We start from the raw sequence: 23,830 nt of genomic DNA, 5'->3' as shown, positions 1-23,830 counted from the left end.
CTTTACTCTGCAGCTGTGAGCAGATATACGAGGCAATTTGGTTAATATGTTGCAGGGCATTTTGTGATTCACAACTCTCCTTTTGATGGCTTTTGCTCACAGCACCCGTTCGACTACTCCAACTTGGCCCACAGTAAAAACCTATTAAATGTTAATTGGCTGCTTATAAATGCGTAAGAGGAGGACTCCGGGTAAAGAATGGCCTTTTAAAACGCACATAAAGTAAAAATAAAAGTATTGCATTGCGGCACGATGGAGAGTGAAACGGGAGCGTAGCCTTGGACAGTATCAAAAGTTCACACGGATTACAAAAAGGAGAAAGCTTTTTTTTTTAAGAAGAAGAAGAAGAAGAAGAAGAAGAAGAAGAAGAAGAAGAAGAAGAAGAAGAAGAAGAAGAAGAAGAAGAAGAAGAAGGGAGCACTAAAACGGACGATGACGCTGTGGCAGCCGGAGATTGCATGTCTGCTATCGAAAAGGAAAGTTAAAAGTCTAAATGAAGTACTCTTTCTTCTCCTCTGCATGGACGTGGTTGCCCTCGGCGTTGATGATGGCCGTGTCGGCGTCGGGAGCGTCCTCGGCCCCCTTGGCCTCGTGCGTTAGATATGTCCCTGCAAAAAAAAAAAATCCAATACGGCACGTCGGTTATCTCGCTTTCACACGCAATTACCTGGACGCGGACATTGATATTCAAGGGAGCGGCGGCGCACTCCTTACCTTTATGTCTGGCTAGATATCGCCCCAGAACGATTATCAAACACAAGGTGATAAAGACCACGACGGCTACAACTCCTCCGATTAGCGCGTGGTCAGGTCCGTGTTGTCCTAAAGCGTTAGGATCTGAGACACACAGGGGAGAAGGGGAGACAGGGTTAGAACGACTGGGGAGTTCGAGAGCCGTGGTCTGGCTGCCGAGTTAAGCTGAAATGAAGGGGCTGAACACTTGGAGCAGACTTTAACTTTAAAGCTCACAATATGGACGATGACATCCACAAGCATGACACATCATATATATAATCAACAGTGTAGAATCGCCTGCTAAATGACATATTGTCTATATATTTTAACTCAAGTTTTGATCTGAGCCTGTCGTAGAAAAAGGTTCAGTTGTAGTCACCTGGACTCAGTTTAGAAAAAGTCCGTCGGGCCCATCGGGCTTGGACTTACCACAGAATATAATAAATATCTGAGTTCCCGGCCTGAATTTGCTTATTGACAATGACTCTTGGATGACAGTCGAAACGTCTTGCTTTTTCTAAACTGAGTCCAGATGAAACAACTGAACCTTTTTCTGCAGTGGAACACTCCTGGACGAATGAGGGATCACACCCACATCTGAGCCTGACCACTTTATTTCTGAAGTTCTGTTTATGATGTATATTTAATCTTAAAGGTGCATCATGTAACTTTTTCTGGTGGAGGGTCTGCCACGTGGGAAAAGCTTTGCAGAGATTGTTCCACAGTTTACATTACAGTCCATTACCATCTAAATTACAGGTCAGATCTGTGGAGAGGTTATATTTTTCAGGTATTTTGAACAAATACAAACACTTGGAATTTAAGAGCGCTGTAACTGATTACGGTCTTTAAATGTGTAAAATAGAACTAAATGTGGTTCTCTTTCCTTTTGCATTCCGAGCATCCTAATTAATCACTGCGATGAGTTTATGAGTGCTCTTTACAACTTTCAGTCACAATTAAGTTAACAAACATCAGCAGGCTAATGCCGCACTTCCTTTTTCACAGATTTTTAATTCTTTACATGATAAACTTTGTTAGGGCTCCTGCAAATAAATGATTGATAAGCTTAATACCAGAAAAGTTACTTGATATTTCTTTTAAATACCATATTCTTGCCACAGTTGCAACAGCCCACTAATTAATTTGATCTTTTTTTTATGTATTGTTTGTCTATTTGAAATGGGAGAGAGCATATTAACATGATCCAATGGAAATTGCCATTTTTACCCATACAGGTCTACTGTCCCTCTGTAGCGTCATGACAGGTTGATGTTCGGACTAACTAGCCAAATAAAGCTAATTATTGTTACACAATCAAACATAATTCTCTACAGAACTGTGACCCGAAGAATCAGAAATGAATCCCCAGGGACAGCGCTAATATTACTTGTTTTGGATTTAGGTTTTCCTCTTCCTTTTATTTCTATTTTAGACCATGAGTATTTCTTCAGTATTTTCTTCTGTTGCACAGGTGTAGACATTTAATAAACAGGCAGGGAAATGTTTCCACAGCAATTTCTTGGCAAACATTCAGCTGTAGTTTTTCTGCAGATGAACAAAGCATGTATCCCAAATGAGTTCTGCTAGATTTAGAACAACCCTTTTCAAAAGCACTGGATTCAATTTGCAGCGTTGTGTTTGACAAATCTATAGCAACGCTGGAAGACAGTCTTTGCACACAGCCCCTTTCTTGTTCCCTTTGCATTTGCCCATGAGCTTTGCAGAATGAATCTTATTTAAGGTGAAATTCTTGGAGATGGCGAGCTAGCCAGGAGGACGCTACCTTTGTGTGTGTCCTGTAATGAAGTGTTAGCTGCTGTGGTTAGTGCGGCTCACATCTGCTCTCATTAGCTCAGGTTGATGAATGACTGTGGCTAGTGCTTGCTCTGGCAAAGTGACCTCGGGAAATGACGGCGGAAAATGTGCACCAAGCTTTTACGCTGCCGTAGTTCCCCAGTAACAACGATATCATCCAGCATTGAAATACAAAAACACAGGAGACTTGTGACTCATGCAGGTTAGCTCACTTCATGCATTGCACTGAGGAGCGGTATGTTAGAAACTTTGGAGTAATTACAGTGTGGAAAAACACTAGAGCTGAGTTCAAATTGGGCGCACGTCCGTAGACACTAAGATCTGTACAGGCAATTCTGCGTGTCAAGAAGAGACACGGGTAATTTTCACATCACACAACTGCACAGTTCTGTAGAAGAGTTCACAGTGTCATCTAAACACGTCTTATGCTTATGCCAACGCTTACAAATGTTAGAATAGAAACAGGAAGCGCAATTTGTGATGCAATATTTTTTCCGACTTTATATTTTCTTTCTGTCTTTTATAGTTTCTACATTATAAATAACATAGACTGGCATAGACTGTAAATATGATAATATAATAATAATAATATCAAAATGTATTCTAAATGCAGCTAAAAAAAATTGCAACTGGAAACCACAATAACGTAGACCTCACTTACAGAAAAGCTCTTGTTGATTTCCTTCGCTCAAAAGTGAAATTTAAAAAACCCAGAATAAGCATTGGTGGATTTTTGGGTTTTGATATTTCTTTCCAAAATTGAGGTTATGCACTGACTCCGAAAAATGCCCCTCAGCGTTCCGACTGAGTGGCAGTGAGTGGCAGAATTATGGACAGCCCCAACTATTGAAATGTTTTTTTATTCTTCTCATATTCATCTGTGGGGTTTTTGTTTTGCTCAAATGAATTTTTTAAAGGCGAAATGGAACCTGAAAACAGTTTCTTTGTTGTTCCGCCGACCGTGCAGAGCTTGAATAGATTGTTTGCTAATGTTTCTACTACTGTTAGAACTGAATTCATTTTTTTGTAGATGTCAGGTACAAACAAAATTCTAATACCAGACGTTTTCACTACTATACTTGTTATTAGACTGTTACAGCTCTTTCACGTTTTAGATATGTTTCAAACTCCATTCACCACTAACATACTACAGTTCTACACTGCTAAAACTCAGAATCATCATCTGCATAACCTCAATTGGAAAGTATAGACATTAAATTCTACAACCCATACTTATTTTGATTTGTAAGTGCAGTGCGGACACGCCCTGACCCGACCCTCACACCAGCTTCCATATGAGGAGGAAGTGTACTGTTTGCTTGTGATGGAGGCGCGGCCGGTGTGTCTGTGCATGCTGATGGAGCTTCTCATGCTGTGGGGCAGGTGAAGGAGCGCAGCCATGACGAGGGTGGTCTCACGCGGTCAGCCCGCCTCACAGTCAGCGTCCGGGGGTAGTTACCTGAGCTGGGCCCTGGAAAATCTTTGGCTGTAGGTTGCCATGGTTGCAGACAGTGACAGCAGTTGGAGGAAGATGAAGGGGAACAATGTGTAACCACAGAGATCAGAACAAACATGACAAGGCAATAAAGGAGTTGTTGGAGTTAGCCCTTCCTCGACGTAAGAACGGGACTAATGATGAGAACACATGGCCCAGGGGAATATTGTCTTTCATACAGCTATAACAGGAATGTTTACGGGACAGAGCTTAGTCTAGACCAGCATTGATTATTGTTGCTGCGTCCCACTAATACACAAGCATGCACAAAGGAGAAGTAAAAGAATTCCACAGCAGACCTAACTGGATCAGCAAGATGACTTCTCAAGATGTGCGATCAGTGAGTTCACAAACTCTTGACAATCCATCTCGTTAGGCTCCCGCTGTTGCATCTGATTGCAATTGGGCCTGAACCAACAGTGGCGCAGAGACTGGACCAATCACAGCATTGTGCTTTGGGCAGAGGTCAGAGGTGAAGTGCCCCGAATGAAGCAAACAAACATGGAGAGTCAGAGGAGCGTTGTGTATTTGCGGAGAGGAACCATTTCTGTGCTTGTCTTGATTTAACTAAAGATCGATAACTCGACTTGTTGTGACGCTACAACCAATCAGCATGAAGTATTCGTCCAAACAACCCGATCTCTTTTAGTGAGAGGCTTTTCCTACTGAGTGCGACACAGAGAGATGGTCTGGTGTAACCTGGCATGAGCTTCTTGTCCCAGGATGTGCATACAAACTGTTCATACTGGGGCCTGGCCAATAAAGGCACATGGAGGAACTGGATACATATCAATTGGGCCCTATTTCCTCTGGCTTTGAGCAGAGATTCTGAACCTCCGCCCCTCGCTCGCCCTTAGATGCAGGTTCTGATTTTATTGGTTGCCCTGTCAACACTGTTCACCCTGCAACATTCAGGCAGTGTGAACAGGAAGTCAACACCTCCACAATGCGTACACCTTTTTTATTGCACCTTTTGAAATGTAAAGCCCTTAAAACAACAACTCACAGACTACACTGTAAACAAATGGAAGCGCATCAGAATAAACTAAATACTTAATGCCAAATCTGTATAAAAAAGATTGCTGCCGTGGATGAAGTGGCTAAAACAAAAGTGATTTGATGATCGTGGTTTCATTGATAATAGCGGGTGACTCAAAAGAGGAAATCAATTTGCAGCAATATAATAAAACTAAAAATGTAACAACCTGATGGCCTTGATGGCAGTTTTAAAAAGTATTCTACATCATTATTTGTTAGTCAGTATAAAATGTCTTAAAAATGCATAAATAATATCTAATTTGGCTATGACTAATGCAAATTTGTATTGACAACTAGGAATAATAAAATTAATTAGATTAATAAAATCAGGAATAATTTAGTCTATTATTCAACCAGTCCAATAATTAATTCTGTTGCACATTGAGACTTCCTGACATGTTGTGTTGGCGCATTTGCTGACAGAGCAGTGCGAGGAATTCTAAACAAGAGGTGAAATATGAGGTGGAGTGAAGCAAAGTGAGGAGTGTGCGTGGTGTGGTGCATTCTGGGAATGGCCAGAATCGTAGCTAATAAACTTCAAAACTAGTGCACTGGAGTCAAGTAACTCTCCCCACATAGACGAGATGTAAGTTACATGCTTAAATATCTCTCTCACTCACGTAAACAGTACCATTACGTAGTCAGCTCTTGTAGGTTTATGCCGATGCGTCCGAGAGGGACCTTGCGGTGAAATGTAACTATGCAGACAGGTTTGTGCAAAAAATGAAAGGGATTTTGTAGCAGCTAGCTCAGATTTCTACCGTCGACGCCGCATGAAACCCATAATATACTCCCAAGTCTTCTCCACTGCCCTCCACTACTTCCTGGTTGTGACCCTGTTGTACACTGGACCAAAACTCCTTGAATGTATTATTTGATGAATAGTAATATATGAGAGCATCTGTATTTGGTTTGTTTAAAAAGTCTTTGTTTTAAAAAAAGTAAATGTTTAAACATTTGTTTTGTTTTGTATTATATGTAACTCATGTTTCCATCATTTAGATGGAACTCTAAAAGTATTTTACAACTTTTCTTCACATTCTGCTGATTGATTGGTGTAAAACAACATTATTTACAATGTGTCAGTTTTATGACCATCGGATAAAACCCTGGGACAAGTTTGTTCAAATACAGGGAATAGATTATGTCCAGCTCATCAAAACTTTGCAAAAAATTGCTTCTTGATTAAGAGCTCATTATGACCACACCCTGAAACTTATGCAAATTATATTAACAATTTATGACCGCACATTTGTCTTGATTTTGCAGCTTTAGTTTGGTGACCGTCAGATAAAAACTCTTGCACAAGTTCATTCAAATACGGCGACAGGTGTCAAGTTTGAACCAAAATGGTGTGGTTTAGGGCGGGGCCATAATATATTTGTTTTACTACCTCGAGATGCTCTATGAATCTGCCAAGTTTCATTTGTCCAACTTCCTGTCATTAGGAGGTCCTGACATCTTTCATGTCAGCGCTCCCATTGCAGCCGTGTTCATTCAGGTGGCGCTACTGAGCCATCTTGCAGTATTTTTTCTTGGGGTTTTCACTCAAAATTAGAGCTCACTGAGGTTATAGTCCTCATCATAGACCTATGATATAAATATCTGCAGCCTGAAACCTGCTCAAGAGATTCCTAAAACATAAAAACTGAAATCATTATCATTATTTGAACTCCATAATAAATTAAATCAAGGTTTTCTTCAACTAGTTCACATATAGACCAAATAAGAACCTCGTCACACTAACAAAGGCCATCTCCTCTACATCCGTCAGTGATAGAAACCTGCTTATTTAAATGTCAGGATTCTGGGTCGCCTTCTTAAAAAGGAACTTCCACATCGTGTGTAGGATCCAAGCCTATACTCAGCTTGTCAAATAGATGGACGCAAAGCGTGGAAATTAGACGTTTTACACAAGTATCTGAGGTCATGTTTAAATGTGTTCCATGAAACAGAATGCATGCTGGGACGAAACAACTACAGCTTGTATTTCAAGAAAAGGATAGCAAAAATCATCAAAAAACGACCGGAAGTTGTGTTTTCAGCCCTACAAAGGTAATGTGCAGTAAATGTATTCTGCTAAGATTGAATTAAGACGAAAAAAAACACCTCATATCACGTTTTAATCGTGACAAACTTTTATGGCTCAACTCTGTCCTGTTTTGGAAATATCATGACGTTAATTTTGCAGTGACTACAAATTCATCGGCGATACTGATACTCTATCATCCAATGCACAAGTTACAATTATATTTTTAGCCTCAAATATGTATTCTTATTCACTGTATCTTCAGCACACTTTTTGAGGTCAAAGGTTAAAGCAGTGATGATGGGTGTGATTTGCCGGACATTTATGTTGTAGGGCAATTTCGCTTCGTCACAAATGTAATGGAGTCTGTTTCTTGGAAATGGGTGGCACTTTTCCGCACGAGCCAATCCTTGTCCAGGAAGTGCTCCTCTGCGTTTTGAAACACAGTCAACAAACAACAAACAAAGTAATCAGAATACTTCAGCCTCGAGGAGCTCTTTATATCGCCATGATTTCAGCACTAAAATAACCTTCACTACAATCTCATTTGAACCAGATGACAGCAGAGAGTGACACGAGTTTTCACTGGACTGTAATCATCTGAAATATATATCGGGTTATATATTTGTATTAGGAATTATAGGTGCCAAGTTTGATTTCTAATGCTAAATGACTTGCCAACCCTGAATGTCTCTGATTAAGTTTGCACCTTCTTGACTCTGACCAGTATGTACACTGGGACAAGACTGGTCTGACTGGTTCTCTGGAGAAATGAGACAAAAAGTGAAGAAAGAGAGCACTCGGAGTGACCTGCACTTGTAACTGTGAGGAGCAGAGAAGAGACCTACATGGATGATAGAGTCTACATGCAAACGACATGACCTTCCTAGAGCATTAAAGGAGAACATAATGTGTTAATGAAACAAATCTCTTTGATAAGGAAACATTACAAAACGGTTAAAAAGCTCCAAAGACTGTATTTCTCATGATGCGCCTCATCTAGAGTGACTGGATACTCACCGTATACAAAGAGGATGTATTCTGCGCGCGCCGTGCCCAGGTCGTTGCTGGCCTCGCAGCGGTACGTGCCGTTGTCCGTCTTGTTTAACGTGGTGAAGGTGAGCTCTGTGCCCTCCACGATCATATGCTCAATGTCCGGAAGATCCCCGCCGTCTTTGGACCACAGGATCGGCTCTGGGCTGGGAACGCAAAACATGGTCACCACTAGCACCATCTAAAGACTACGTCAGGTAGTATTCTTGTTGCTGTACGTTAGTCCTTTACAACTATTGGTGGAAAAGGCTTGGCACTGAACAATAAAGACTAAAAAAATATCTAGGGACACCTGTCGCCCCTTTTGAAATCTTACTATACGCCCAGACAAACCCCAGTCTGGTAGTTTTGACCTCATCTCTAAGAGTGACTTGGGTTTTTAAACCTAACAAAACAACAATAAGGCACACTTAATGATTTAAAAGACACATATGATGCATTGTTTGTATTGTAATTGGCCTTTGCCCTCTGCTTTGGCATCTCTAAATATCCTGCAGTTGTAATGAATGTGATATGACGGCAGAAAATGCACAGAACGAGTCTGGTGAGGATTTGTGGATGAGATTTTGACTTTGACAGGGAAAATGTAAACATATTTTTCTGATCCTCAGAGGGAGAAAACCTCGTAAACTGGATTCATGAAACCTGCGTGAATAAAGCTAAATACAACTCCAGCTATGTTTTTGACAACAATATAACATGGTTAAAAGCTCAACAATTCGTTGTTGCTTTATACTGTATGTGTCCTTGTGCCCTTTAAAGCAACATTATACCGTCCTTTAGAACTAAAGATAGTGCTCTGCCTGGATCTGAAGAAGGGCCAAAGACACACTGGCACTTATGCATATCTTACATTGGGTTTCCTCTGTTGACACACTCCAGCTTGAAGTACTGTCCTTCTTGTGGAATTATGTGCGAGTTTCTGATCTCCAAATGTGGTGCATCTGCAAAAAGGACAAACAATAGAAAGATATAAGAGTTGCTTTAAAGACGGTGATAGTTAGCTCTTTCCCCACCGGGCATCTCTCCGCTCCAGCCCAGATCCCTGTGTTCTGCCTTTCTAATCCCTTACCTGCCCACTAATCCTGCACTAATCCTGCTCAAATGCTAACCAAAGCCTGCAGATGGAGAGGTAATCTGAGCTGGTGTGTTTCCTCTTCTCGCTGCTGATCCGGGACTGGGCGGAGTGAAAGTGAATGTGTGTATGTTTATGTCAGAAGTGTCACAATATACAATTTTAAGATTGTTACGAGAACAAACATTTTAAAATGGTAAATTAATTTATAAAGCGTTGTTCTACCTTCAAGGCACTCAAAGCACTTTACATTCAGAAACACTAGCGGCGAGGCGGGTTAGGTGTCCTGCCCAACGACACAGCGGCAGTATGGAAACAGGGATGGGTCCCCCAAATGTTGTGTCTTTGGCTCAGAGGACACGCACTGTACCTAGGGCTGCAGCTATCAATTATTTTAGTAATTGAATAATCTATTGATTCTTTTAATCAAGTAATAGGTTAATTTTTTGTACATTCCGTGAACCATTTAAAAGCATATTACATTTTTTTTTAATAAACGTCATAGTTCATAGTGACAAACATATAACAAAAAAGGAATTTCTGCTTAAAATAACACATATTATTCTTAATTTCACATAAGTCTGTCCACAAAACACACACACACACACAGACACACACACGCACGCACGCACACACACACACACACACAAAGACACACACACACACAGAGACACACACACACACACACACACAGACGCACGCACGCACGCACGCACACACACACACACACAGAGACACACACACACGCAGACTCACACACACGCAGACTCACACACACACACAGAGACACACACAGACACTCACACACACACACAGACACACACACGCAGACTCACACACACACACACACAGACACACACACACACGTAGACTCACACACACACGCAGACTCACACACACACACACACACAGAGACACACACAGACACACACAGACACACACACACGCAGACTCACACACACACGCAGACTCACACACACACACAGAGACACACACACAGAGACACACACACACACACACACAGAGACACACACACGCACACAGAGACACACACACACACACACACACAGAGAGACACAAACACACACACACACAGAGAGACACACACACACACACACAGAGACACACACACAGACACACACACACACACAAACAGAGAGACACACACATAAACACACAGACACGCACACACGCACGCACGTCCGCACACACACACACACACACATGCACGCACACATGCACGCATGCACACACACACACGCACGCACACACACACACACACACACACACACAGAGACACACACAGAGACAGACACACACACACACATAGACACACACAGACTCACACACACACACACACATGCGCACACAAACGCACACACACAGGCACACACACACAGAGACACACACACACACACACAGACACACACACACAGAGACACACACACACACACATACATGGATCGTGCACATTGTTGGAGCTGCACTAGAGCCATATGTGGCCGTGTGTAGGGCTTTTGGTTTAGGTGTTATGATTATTGTCTCATGTTGTTGCAGTTTTCAGCCTGGGCCTCATGAGTGCGTTGGCTGTGACTGTGAGAGGACTGGGGTTGTGTGGAGGCTGGTGCTGGTTCATATGTCATTGCCTCTGTGGCAGTTACAGTGCGGTTCCAGCCGGCTGCGCTGACTACCGACAGCTGTTTGATGTTCTGTGTGAATAGACAATATAATAAAACATTAACATGATTGGGACGTCCCCCAAAAATGTATAATCCAACTGCATAGACTATGAGCTAGTGTTTTGTAATTGGTGCGTGAAACAGGAGCTTCCCTGGCTCCACACGCCCATAAGGGGGCGCTGTGTGTGGAAGTGTGTCCCTCGTCTCTCTTTGACTGGGAACATTGATGTCAGCCTCTTTATGTTAACATTTATTATATAATACTAAGACTTACATTTTTCAAACGTTTTTTCCCCCTCTTATTGATCAATCTTTTTTTTACTTTTTGCCTTAAAAATATGGTTTTCTATAGATTTCCAGAACATAAACAATACAGACTTCAACCATTGCCATTTAACACAAAAACATTTACACTTCTTGCTCAAAAGTCTGACAAACCCACGAGGAGACGAGCGCGAGACAAACCAGCGAGGAGACGAGCGCGAGACAAACCCACGAGGAGACGAGCGTGAGACAAACCCACGAGGAGATGAGCGTGAAACAAACCCACGAGGAGACGAGCGCGAGACAAACCAGCGAGGAGACGAGCGCGAGACAAACCCACGAGGAGACGAGCGTGAGACAAACCCACGAGGAGACGAGCGCGAGACAAACCCACGAGGAGATGAGCGTGAAACAAACCCACGAGGAGACGAGCGCGAGACAAACCAGCGAGGAGACGAGCGCGAGACAAACCCACGAGGAGACGAGCGTGAGACAAACCCACGAGGAGACGAGCGCGAGACAAACCCACGAGGAGATGAGCGTGAAACAAACCCATGAGGAGACGAGCGCGAGACAAACCCACGAGGAGACGGGCGCGAGACAAACCCACGAGGAGACGGGCGCGAGACAAACCCACGAGGAGACGAGGGCGAGACAAACCCACGAGGAGACGAGCGCGAGACAAACCCGCGAGGAAACGAGCGCGAGACAAACCCACGAGGAGACGAGGGCGAGACAAACCCACGAGGAGACGAGCGCGAGACAAACCCACGAGGAGACGAGCGCGAGACAAACCCACGAGGAGACGAGCGCGAGACAAACCCACGAGGAGACGAGCGCGAGACAAACCCACGAGGAGACGAGCGCGAGACAAACCCACGAGGAGACGAGAGCGAGACAAACCCACGAGGAGACGAGCGCGAGACAAACCCACGAGGAGACGAGCGCGAGACAAACCCACGAGGAGACGAGCGCGAGACAAACACACGAGGAGACGAGCGCGAGACAAACCCACGAGGAGACGAGCGCGAGACAAACCCACGAGGAGACGAGCGCGAGACAAACCCACGAGGAGACGAGCGCGAGACAAACCCACGAGGAGACGAGCGCGAGACAAACCCACGAGGAGACGAGGGCGAGACAAACCCACGAGGAGACGAGCGCGAGACAAACCCACGAGGAGACGAGCGCGAGACAAACCCACGAGGAGACGAGCGCGAGACAAACCCACGAGGAGACGAGCGCGAGACAAACCCACGAGGAGACGAGCGCGAGACAAACCCACGAGGAGACGAGAGCGAGACAAACCCACGAGGAGACGAGGGCGAGACAAACCCACGAGGAGACAAGGGCGAGACAAACCCACGAGGAGACGAGGGCGAGACAAACCCACGAGGAGACGAGAGCGAGACAAACCCACGAGGAGACGAGCGCGAGACAAACCCACGAGGAGACGAGCGCGAGACAAACCCACGAGGAGACGAGCGCGAGACAAACCCACGAGGAGACGAGCGCGAGACAAACCCACGAGGAGACGAGCGCGAGACAAACCCACGAGGAGACGAGGGCGAGACAAACCCACGAGGAGACGAGCGCGAGACAAACCCACGAGGAGACGAGCGCGAGACAAACCCACGAGGAGACGAGCGCGAGACAAACCCACGAGGAGACGAGCGCGAGACAAACCCACGAGGAGACGAGCGCGAGACAAACCCACGAGGAGACGAGGGCGAGACAAACCCACGAGGAGACGAGCGCGAGACAAACCCACGAGGAGACGAGCGCGAGACAAACCCACGAGGAGACGAGCGCGAGACAAACACACGAGGAGACGAGGGCGAGACAAACCCACGAGGAGACGAGCGCGAGACAAACCCACGAGGAGACGAGGGCGAGACAAACCCACGAGGAGACGAGCGCGAGACAAACCCACGAGGAGACGAGCGCGAGACAAACCCACGAGGAGACGAGAGCGAGACAAACCCACGAGGAGACGAGCGCGAGACAAACCCACGAGGAGACGAGCGCGAGACAAACCCACGAGGAGACGAGCGCGAGACAAACCCACGAGGAGACGAGCGCGAGACAAACCCACGAGGAGACGAGCGCGAGACAAACCCACGAGGAGACGAGGGCGAGACAAACCCACAAGGAGACGAGCGCGAGACAAACCCACGAGGAGACGAGCGCGAGACAAACCCACGAGGAGACGAGCGCGAGACAAACCCACGAGGAGACGAGCGCGAGACAAACCCACGAGGAGACGAGCGCGAGACAAACCCACGAGGAGACGAGCGTGAGACAAACCCACGAGGAGACGAGCGCGAGACAAACACACGAGGAGACGAGGGCGAGACAAACCCACGAGGAGACGAGAGCGAGACAAACCCACGAGGAGACGAGCGCGAGACAAACCCACGAGGAGACGAGCGCGAGACAAACCCACGAGGAGACGAGCGCGAGACAAACACACGAGGAGACGAGGGCGAGACAAACCCACGAGGAGACGAGCGCGAGACAAACCCACGAGGAGACGAGGGCGAGACAAACCCACGAGGAGACGAGGGCGAGACAAACCCACGAGGAGACGAGCGTGAGACAAACCCACGAGGAGACGAGCGCGAGACAAACCCACGAGGAGACGAGGGCGAGACAAACCCACGAGGAGACGAGCGCGAGACAAACCCACGAGGAGACGAGCGCGAGACAAACCCACGAGGAGACGAGCGCGAGACAAACCCACGAGGAGACGAGCGCGAGACAAACCCACGAGGAGACGAGCGCGAGACAAACCCACGAGGAGACGAGCGCGAGACAAACCCACGAGGAGACGAGCGCGAGACAAACCCACGAGGAGACGAGCGCGAGACAAACCCACGAGGAGACGAGCGCGAGACAAACCCACGAGGAGACGAGAGCGAGACAAACCCACGAGGAGACGAGCGCGAGACAAACCCACGAGGAGACGAGCGCGAGACAAACACACGAGGAGACGAGGGCGAGACAAACCCACGAGGAGACGAGCGCGAGACAAACCCACGAGGAGACGAGCGCGAGACAAACCCACGAGGAGACGAGGGCGAGACAAACACACGAGGAGACGAGGGCGAGACAAACCCACGAGGAGACGAGGGCGAGACAAACCCACGAGGAGATGAGGGCGAGACAAACCCACGAGGAGACGAGCGTGAGACAAACCCACGAGGAGACGAGCGTGAGACAAACCCACGAGGAGACGAGCGCGAGACAAACCCACGAGGAGACGAGGGCGAGACAAACCCACGAGGAGACGAGCGCGAGACAAACCCACGAGGAGACGAGCGCGAGACAAACCCACGAGGAGACGAGCGCGAGACAAACCCACGAGGAGACGAGCGCGAGACAAACCCACGAGGAGACGAGCGCGAGACAAACCCACGAGGAGACGAGAGCGAGACAAACCCACGAGGAGACGAGCGCGAGACAAACACACGAGGAGACGAGCGCGAGACAAACCCACGAGGAGACGAGCGCGAGACAAACACACGAGGAGACGAGGGCGAGACAAACCCACGAGGAGACGAGCGCGAGACAAACCCACGAGGAGACGAGGGCGAGACAAACACACGAGGAGACGAGGGCGAGACAAACCCACGAGGAGACGAGCGCGAGACAAACCCACGAGGAGACGAGGGCGAGACAAACCCACGAGGAGACGAGCGCGAGACAAACCCACGAGGAGACGAGCGCGAGACAAACCCACGAGGAGACGAGAGCGAGACAAACCCACGAGGAGACGAGCGCGAGACAAACCCACGAGGAGACGAGCGCGAGACAAACACACGAGGAGACGAGGGCGAGACAAACCCACGAGGAGACGAGCGCGAGACAAACCCACGAGGAGACGAGGGCGAGACAAACCCACGAGGAGATGAGGGCGAGACAAACCCACGAGGAGACGAGCGCGAGACAAACCCACGAGGAGACGAGGGCGAGACAAACCCACGAGGAGATGAGGGCGAGACAAACCCACGAGGAGACGAGCGTGAGACAAACCCACGAGGAGACGAGCGCGAGACAAACCCACGAGGAGACGAGGGCGAGACAAACCCACGAGGAGACGAGCGCGAGACAAACCCACGAGGAGACGAGCGCGAGACAAACCCACGAGGAGACGAGCGCGAGACAAACCCACGAGGAGACGAGGGCGAGACAAACCCACGAGGAGACGAGCGCGAGACAAACCCACGAGGAGACGAGCGCGAGACAAACCCACGAGGAGAAGAGGGCGAGACAAACCCACGAGGAGACGAGCGTGAGACAAACCCACGAGGAGACGAGCGCGAGACAAACCCACGAGGAGACGAGCGCGAGACAAACACACGAGGAGACGAGGGCGAGACAAACCCACGAGGAGACGAGCGCGAGACAAACCCACGAGGAGACGAGCGTGAGACAAACCCACGAGGAGACGAGGGCGAGACAAACCCACGAGGAGACGAGCGCGAGACAAACCCACGAGGAGACGAGGGCGAGACAAACCCACGAGGAGACGAGCGCGAGACAAACCCACGAGGAGACGAGCGTGAGACAAACCCACGAGGAGACGAGCGCGAGACAAACCCACGAGGAGACGAGCGCGAGACAAACACACGAGGAGACGAGGGCGAGACAAACCCACGAGGAGACGAGCGCGAGACAAACCCACGAGGAGACGAGCGTGAGACAAACCCACGAGGAGACGAGCGTGAGACAAACCCACGAGGAGACGAGCGCGAGACAAACCCACGAGGAGACGAGGGCGAGACAAACCCACGAGGAGACGAGCGCGAGACAAACCCACGAGGAGACGAGCGCGAGACAAACCCACGAGGAGACGAGAGCGAGACAAACCCACGAGGAGACGAGCGCGAGACAAACCCACGAGGAGACGAGCGCGAGACAAACCCACGAGGAGACGAGCGCGAGACAAACACACGAGGAGACGAGGGCGAGACAAACCCACGAGGAGACGAGCGCGAGACAAACCCACGAGGAGACGAGGGCGAGACAAACCCACGAGGAGACGAGGGCGAGACAAACCCACGAGGAGACGAGCGCGAGACAAACCCACGAGGAGACGAGGGCGAGACAAACCCACGAGGAGATGAGGGCGAGACAAACCCACGAGGAGACGAGCGCGAGACAAACCCACGAGGAGACGAGGGCGAGACAAACCCACGAGGAGACGAGGGCGAGACAAACCCACGAGGAGACGAGCGCGAGACAAACCCACGAGGAGACGAGGGCGAGACAAACCCACGAGGAGATGAGGGCGAGACAAACCCACGAGGAGACGAGGGCGAGACAAACCCACGAGGAGACGAGCGCGAGACAAACCCACGAGGAGACGAGGGCGAGACAAACCCACGAGGAGACGAGCGCGAGACAAACCCACGAGGAGACGAGCGCGAGACAAACCCACGAGGAGACGAGCGCGAGACAAACCCACGAGGAGACGAGCGCGAGACAAACCCACGAGGAGACGAGCGTGAGACAAACCCACGAGGAGACGAGCGTGAGACAAACCCACGAGGAGATGATTTGAGGATTTGCAGCAGCGACATGGCAAACAGCGGTAACAGACTCACACTGACCCCACAGGCATGAGGAGTGCCACGGCAAATAATGGCTTATGAGAAGCACTTCACAGGATACGCCTCCCCTGACCTGCTGGAGAGGCAAATCGGGCTAAACACCCTTTAGAGTGCAGCTGTCTTAAGTGCATGTTTAAAACAACGACTTACTACAAATCATTCTTGTTCTGCTGCATGAGGTGGAAGGTTATTTACTGTGTGATTTGCAGTAGGTGTGTGTGGTAGAAAGGCGGTGGCACTCACAGTGGACCTCCAGGACCTCTGTGGTCATGTATGGGTTGGACAGGGACACATGCTCCACGCTGCAGGTGTAGGCCACGCTGTCGTCTCGCCGGTCCACCTGGAACTGCAGACTGCTCTTCACCGTGAACGACCTCCCAGTGGCATTCACCTCTTTGGAGCCTGCAATGACAAAGAAACAATATATATATAGATCGAGATCATTTTGATGTCTATTAATGAGCACCTAAGGGTCTTTGGTCGGTTTCATCCTGATCAACAGTGCATTATCTTATTGCTTATAGAGCAGGGGTCCAGTTTGAGGAGTTTCCTCTCAAGTCAAGGTCCGCAACCTCTCGGGCTCTAATACTAATACTTCTAAGACTAATAATTATTATTCTTTTTTTGCAATACACTAATACTTATATGCATATCAAATAATGATGTTCTTAAAATGAGTAGAAATATTGTTTTGCTCTTTTAAAAGTTGATTTGAAGTACCGTAGTAAACATAAAGCTGAGGAGTAGAACTGTGCTTTTGTTTCTTCCGCAGAGGAAAAGCTGCAGCACAAACAGCATCAAGCACTCACAACACACTCACTGTGGGGGAAAAGCAGAAAGGCCAGAGATGTGCGCTTGTTCCTCTTGTTGCTCTAAATCAGTGGAAAACGATGTCGTATAGTGAACTCTCATAACGTCTGCACATTATTACAGATGACTGATGTCCCGCACTGTTAAACGTTCAACAGACACTCGGAGTGAGTGATGCACAGAGCGAGCTGCACTCCTGGTGGTTCAGTCAAGTTTAGTCACAGGTTCAGGTCTGGACGGGACGGCATTTGGGTCCAGCCTGGAGTCCACCTTCATAACCCAGAAGAAACTTTAAGATTCACCACTTTCTCTAGTGCTTGTTTTTGAATAGACTCAAACATAGTGAGCACATGCACACTCCAGCGATGGGGGTTTGGTCCGCAAACAAATCATATTTGTTCAAGTATCCATTAGTCTCTGCTGTTGTCTTTTACCTATCTCGACTGCTCTGATCCACTCTAGCCACTCTACTCTGATTTAATCATAGGCCTTTGCTTTTCTTAGAAAAACAGCATCAGAAAAAAGTTGAGAAAGTCAGAGCCTGTTTGAAAGTTGTGAAGTCGACAGTACAGTTCTCTTCCAGAGGTGAGCACTTCATAACAAACAATACAAAATGCAAAGCCCCAAACTTTATATCTTCCCAAAGCTTCATTCAAATTTCAGCATTCAAATTGTTTTCCAACTTCAAAACTGAACTTGCTGTTGCTCTGACATGTTTTTGTAATATTCCTCTAAGCTGAGGCCGCACATGAACACAGCCACCAGAACAAGCTGTGCGCCCTCATCATTCGCTGACTCGCTTGCGAATTTGACTTTCAAATTCACTTCTTTTCCCAAGTTTTTGACTTTGGAAAACATGCGCCACCTCAAAATGTTTAGCTCTTGATATATCCCCTGGATGTTGGTTGGTGTTTTGACATTGACAGTTGGGATGTTGTTTTTTTGGCGCCAGCTCCTTTGAGGCAGCCCGGCGATGTGGAGGAGCCAGGTGGAGTGAACCGCGCGGCGGGAGAGTGGACTCGGTTGGCTGGGTGAGTTGGCTCCTCCAGGACCTGCCCTCAAACACCCAAACACCTCGCCTGGAAATCAGTTACAGACGTTACAGACGTGCTGTCACTACTTTCTACCATTTTAGAACCAATTAGTTGAGTTTGATGGACAGCTGTTGGAAAGCATTCTGCAACTGCTGGAATTCCTGCTATCCACTTTTAACAGGGAAACTGCTATGAAATCCCATCACAACAAGCGTGTTTTCCGGACTATAAGTCACACCTTTTTTCATATTTTTGGCCGAGTGCGACTTATACTCCAGAGTAACTTATATGTGATATTATTCGTTATTTTCACCCTGGCAACCGCATTTTACATGTTAATTATTTTCATTTATTATGACACCCACAAAAGGGCGCTCTAGGCTCTAAGCGACGCAGAAGAAGAATCTGCACTTCCTCTTCCTCTGGAGTTTGTGGAGTTGTTTAGAAGTGACACAGAGGAAGAAGAATTCAATGGATTTAGTGATTTGGGGTAAAACTGATGCTTTGGTAAACTTGTTAGCATGTTCTTTATGCTATAGTTATCTGAATAACTGTTCATATGTTACGTTAACATACCAGACACTTACCACAGTTCTGTCTGTGCCTCATGTAGCTGAAGGTGTTAGCGTTAGCATAAGTCATGTAGCTGAAGGTGTTAGCGTTAGCATACGTCATGTAGCTGAAGGTGTTAGCGTTAGCATACGTACACCTATTCACCATGTTCTCTAATCTGTTATTATTATCTGTGTGTTGCATTTCAAGATGAAATGTCTGTTCTTGGTCTTGGAATTTATCAAATAAATTTCCCCCAAAAAATGTGACTCTAGTGCGACTTATATATGTTTTTTTTCCCTTCTCTATTATGCCTTTTTTGGCTGATGCGGCTTATACTCCGGTGCGACTTAAAGTCTGGAAAATATGGTAGATATGTTGTTTTGTTGCAGCAGGGATTTCTACATTGACCATGAGACTTACTTAAGTACTTAATTTCTGTTCAGACAACATGAAGACATGACTATTATAATTTAAATTCTTTGGAATATGACAGTAATTAAGTATGGTTTCTACAATTAGCCTCACCACAATGTGGCTTATTGTAATAATATTCTACCATGAGATTTGCACACGTTACACCATCTGCAATTACCTATACTTGCTATTCACAATATGTTTGGCTACAGCAGCTATAGCACTTTGTCCTATTAATAATATTGTGTATCAGGGATCCACTGGGCCCATTTCCCCTCCTGTAAAGAACCAGCTTCCTTTTCATTTTATAAGATTTGCAGAGAGAGAAGCTGAAAATACTGTTCTTCCCTTGAACCGTGATTTTCTAAACCTTTGGGAGACCAGAGGTAATTTCCGCTTGTGGTGAAAGTTGACCATCCCCATTCTGTACACACCACCAAACACAGGTATTTCACCAAATGCTTCAAATGAAAAAAGAAGTGGCTGTGTGGCCAGCATTTTCACCTCTCAGCAAGATAGTTATTTTCTTTGTGGCTGTAGTAGCTTCTCTCTGTGTCTGGGTAAGTTTCCTGGTTTCCTTATTTTCCCCATCCACCTAAAACATGCACAATCTGTCCAGAAGTGACGTGTTTAGAATGGTATAATGAACATACATTTTTAAGTCGGTAGACAGCAGAGATAAATGGTGGTTTAAGTTTGTTTCTTTGCCAACGAGTAATAAATATCTGACTTCACTAATATAGGCGCGATCTGTGGTACTAAAATGTCATTGTCAAGCTGTTGTGGCCCTTATTTGATGCATTATATTGTTCAGCATAAAGGTAGATTTTAATTAATTAATTACTTATTTTATTTTTGTAATATAAGTTGAGTAAACATTGTCTTTTATCACCAAAGAGTATCTTGTAACAGCAGCAATTGTGAGAAAAAAATCAGTCTGCTGCGTGCTGTCTGTGTCTAAAAATAAAGTATTTGACGTCGCTTCAACCCGGAAGTAAAAGCCGAAAGCAGCACTCTGATTGGCTGCGTTTGGTTAGCACACCCCGGTTTCACGTTGCCGCCTGAAAAACGCTGTTGTAAAGCTCTGGAAAATGAATGCACGTGAATAATAATGTCGTGCCGACTGGTTTGTGAGCGCTAGGGACGAGTTACTCTGATTTAAAAACCTACTTCCTGTGTTGTGGTGTGAAAATTGGGTGCCCCAGCTTTGAGAAACTGTTTATTATATGATTGTTTTTGGCGCTTAATGCTAAAGTTAACAATCTAACTCTCACAAACTTGACTCGGGCGATCACATTAATAAAATGTTCTGAATTTCCTGAAACCTAAAATCTAAAGGTTCTGCAAATCATCATTGTCCTCGCACCTTTCCCCTAATCTGTTGTTCCCTATCGTCCTCTGTATTGAACCATCTCTTGTCATGCAGTGTAGCCGCCCGCGTTCCCCGATCCCTGCATTCAGTAGTAGCATCACAACCCTCCACAAGGTTACCCCCCTGACAAACAAACTCGCAGAATTACCAGACAATGACTTTACCAAACTTTCCCTCTCGTCTTCATCCTCTCCGTGCACTCCAGATCCATCACAAACATGAGCCGATCGATTGTGGCAGCATTAGCCATTCATTCCAGCGCCGCACTGGGGAATCCAGGCGCCGATTGTTGGGGAGTTGCTCTGTTTACATCCCCTATATACTGTATGATCTACAACACATCTGAGCTATTTGACCTTGTTCGCTTTGATTTCGATGCGAGGTATCTGCCATCAAATGCATATATTTTTACTGAAAACAAGAATTAGCTCATTTTAACCTGATTGATTCTTGGGTTTCTCTCTGTTCTTCTTGTTCGTACCAAATAGCGAACGTAATTGAGAATTCCATGTTGGTACTTGATTAGCAAAGCCCAAACTTCCATGAACTTTGTAGGAAAATGTATGAGCGCAGACCTCGGTGGGAATAACCTCTGGCGTTTGTACTGAATAATAAGTACCTGCTCAATATTGCAAAAGTCTTGAGCTAAAAGATGTACAAATGTTAGTCAGATATTGTCGAAATCTGTTTCTGTTGACTTTTTGTTTATTAAAGTTTTAAATTTGGGCGTGTCAAACTTGCACAATCACTGCATCAAAATTGTGGCTAAACAGGGACTAAACCAAGGATTTTGTCTGAACTAAGCCAGTACTAGAACAGTACTAAACCAAGTCTACATTTGGACTCAAGCTGGATTAAAGCCAATTCCAAAAAAAGACAAATGTGAATGCAATGAAGTGTCCTCTACTTACAGGTTAAAGGACACATATTATGCATTATTTGTATCGTTATTGGCCTTTAAGATAAGATAATCCTTTATTGTCCACGCATGGGAAAATTTCATTGTTGCAACGCAGGTAGATACAGAGGAAAAGAACAGATCACTTATAGGAAGTTTGAAAAACACTTTCAGTAGAAGATCTCTTATAAACAAAAACTCCTATAGACAAAACCTCCCATTTCCCAACAAGGGATGGAGGGGGAAAATGATAAAGATAAAAATGAATAAATAAAAACATATTTGTTTACTTTTATTTACTTTGGTATATCATGTTTAATTCAACTAAACTTTTTTCTTTTTCATTAAACAAAATTACTTCATGTAACTCTGGCTTTTCCTCTTGCCTAGCATTCTAGAATTGACATCTGGCACCATCTACTGACTGCCGAGGTAATAACCTTACGTAGGCGATAAACAAATGCTAGCTTTCCTCCGACATGCTAACACAGCCATGCAGTTGTAATGATCGTGACTTCTGGACTTAAAAACAGCACAGAAGATCTCAGAGCCATGTCGTAGTTTGAAAAGGACTTCACACATCAAATGAATGAAGCTAAAGTATGTTTTTAATGAGGGAACAACCAAAACATGGTTAAAAGCTCAAAAAAGGCATTATATTTGTCCATTAAGGCACTGGCAATACAGGCTTTGATTCTACACTACTGCAATACTATCCCAACCATCACCACACAAAGGTGTAGTTTTGATTGTAGCATATCTTATGTTGTTTAAAGTTGACCTATCACGCATTATTGTGCCCTTTCATCATGATCTTTGCACTGGCAATTCACATTTGATGTACATATGACTGTGTGGTAAGATTTATAAGCAAAGACTGCCTTTTTAAACACTTCATTTATTCAGGCTTTATTTTGCCCCCTGCGGCAAAACATACAGTAAAAATTAACCATGTAAAGATGTACATATTTATAGACATTATATATTATTTAATATACTTTCCACCCACAAACTGACTCAATGCAGTTGTATGTTATGTTTCCAGTGGTTCCCTTTGGTGCGAACCTTGGTGCGTGCTGTACTGTCTCTTTAAGGCAGAACCGAAAGCCGAAACATTATCATTCGCTTTGTCAATAGGAAGTGCCAAATGAAGGCGCTGAGGAATGGCAGAAAGTGGAAGGGAACAAGTGGTATAGGAACGTGCACCTTATCAAAAGAAATGCTGAAATTGCTAGACAAACAAGGATTGAAGTTAAGAAAATAAAATTCAGGACTTGAAACTGCTTAATCCTAATCAAGCTGAATTGAACTCCAGAACAGGCCAGAGTGATGGTCGTTTAGGATCTCAAGGAGCTTAAACAATACAAATGATCTAGCGTACCTCCCCTGCGGATTATTTAAATGGAAAGAATATGCCCAAATTGTATCTGTGCCAATCTGCTGAACCCCAAATACAATGTCTAGTTTATGCTTGTATCCATCTATATCTACCAGCTTTAATAACATGAACTAGAACAACATTGATTGACAATATCTTCACCAACGTTTATTTAAAGTGAAATGACAAGTGGGCTTCTAATTACTGATATGTCGGACCACCAGTCGTCACGGTTACAAAATCACATCGAGTCATAATATCTCTACAAAAAAGTCAAAAAGCGATCAACCGATTTTAAGAGATTTAAAGGAGCAAAACTGGAACATAGTGTATGGCAACAACGTAAATACAACATATGAGGCTTTTATGGAAATCCTTTGAGCCCTCTATGCTCTAGTGTGTAGACAAAAAAGGCAACAGATTTGGTGGAAAGCCACTAGCCACAAAGTATTCATAGCTCATTATGCTGTAGAAAAGGACGCAGTCGTGGTGGTTGCTAGTATATCGCGTGCCCCTTTCAAAATGGCCGCTATGGGGAAGTCCCGGATTTATGACGTCACCGCCAACG

The 23,830-nt window shown here is 45.9% G+C and overlaps 1 protein-coding gene across 2 annotated transcripts in view; it reads right to left on the bottom strand.

Moving 5' to 3' along the window:
- Positions 1-407: 407 nt before the first annotated feature.
- cadm2b (cell adhesion molecule 2b) overlaps positions 408-23,830 on the bottom strand; it is a 343,707-nt gene continuing 320,284 nt past the window's right edge. Inside the window, exons 6-11 of one of the 2 annotated variants that reach the window (XM_072460201.1) lie at positions 17,045-17,203; positions 9,022-9,112; positions 8,136-8,314; positions 4,013-4,039; positions 715-837; positions 408-608 (exon numbers count right to left, since the gene is read on the bottom strand). In XM_072460201.1, coding sequence (XP_072316302.1) covers positions 490-608; positions 715-837; positions 4,013-4,039; positions 8,136-8,314; positions 9,022-9,112; positions 17,045-17,203 — 698 coding nt within the window. In that variant the 3' untranslated portion in view covers positions 408-489. The remainder of the gene's footprint in view (positions 609-714; positions 838-4,012; positions 4,040-8,135; positions 8,315-9,021; positions 9,113-17,044; positions 17,204-23,830) is intronic. The other variant, XM_072460210.1, reaches the window with a different exon arrangement.

This window comes from Eucyclogobius newberryi, unplaced genomic scaffold (genome assembly GCF_026437365.1).
Source record: "Eucyclogobius newberryi isolate DKJ021-1_F unplaced genomic scaffold, fEucNew1.0.hap1 SCAF_10, whole genome shotgun sequence".
NCBI classification, from domain to species: Eukaryota; Metazoa; Chordata; class Actinopteri; order Gobiiformes; family Gobiidae; genus Eucyclogobius; species Eucyclogobius newberryi.
The sequence above is the reverse complement of the archived record's forward strand: the minus strand, read 5'-3'. Positions and strand labels throughout refer to the sequence as shown.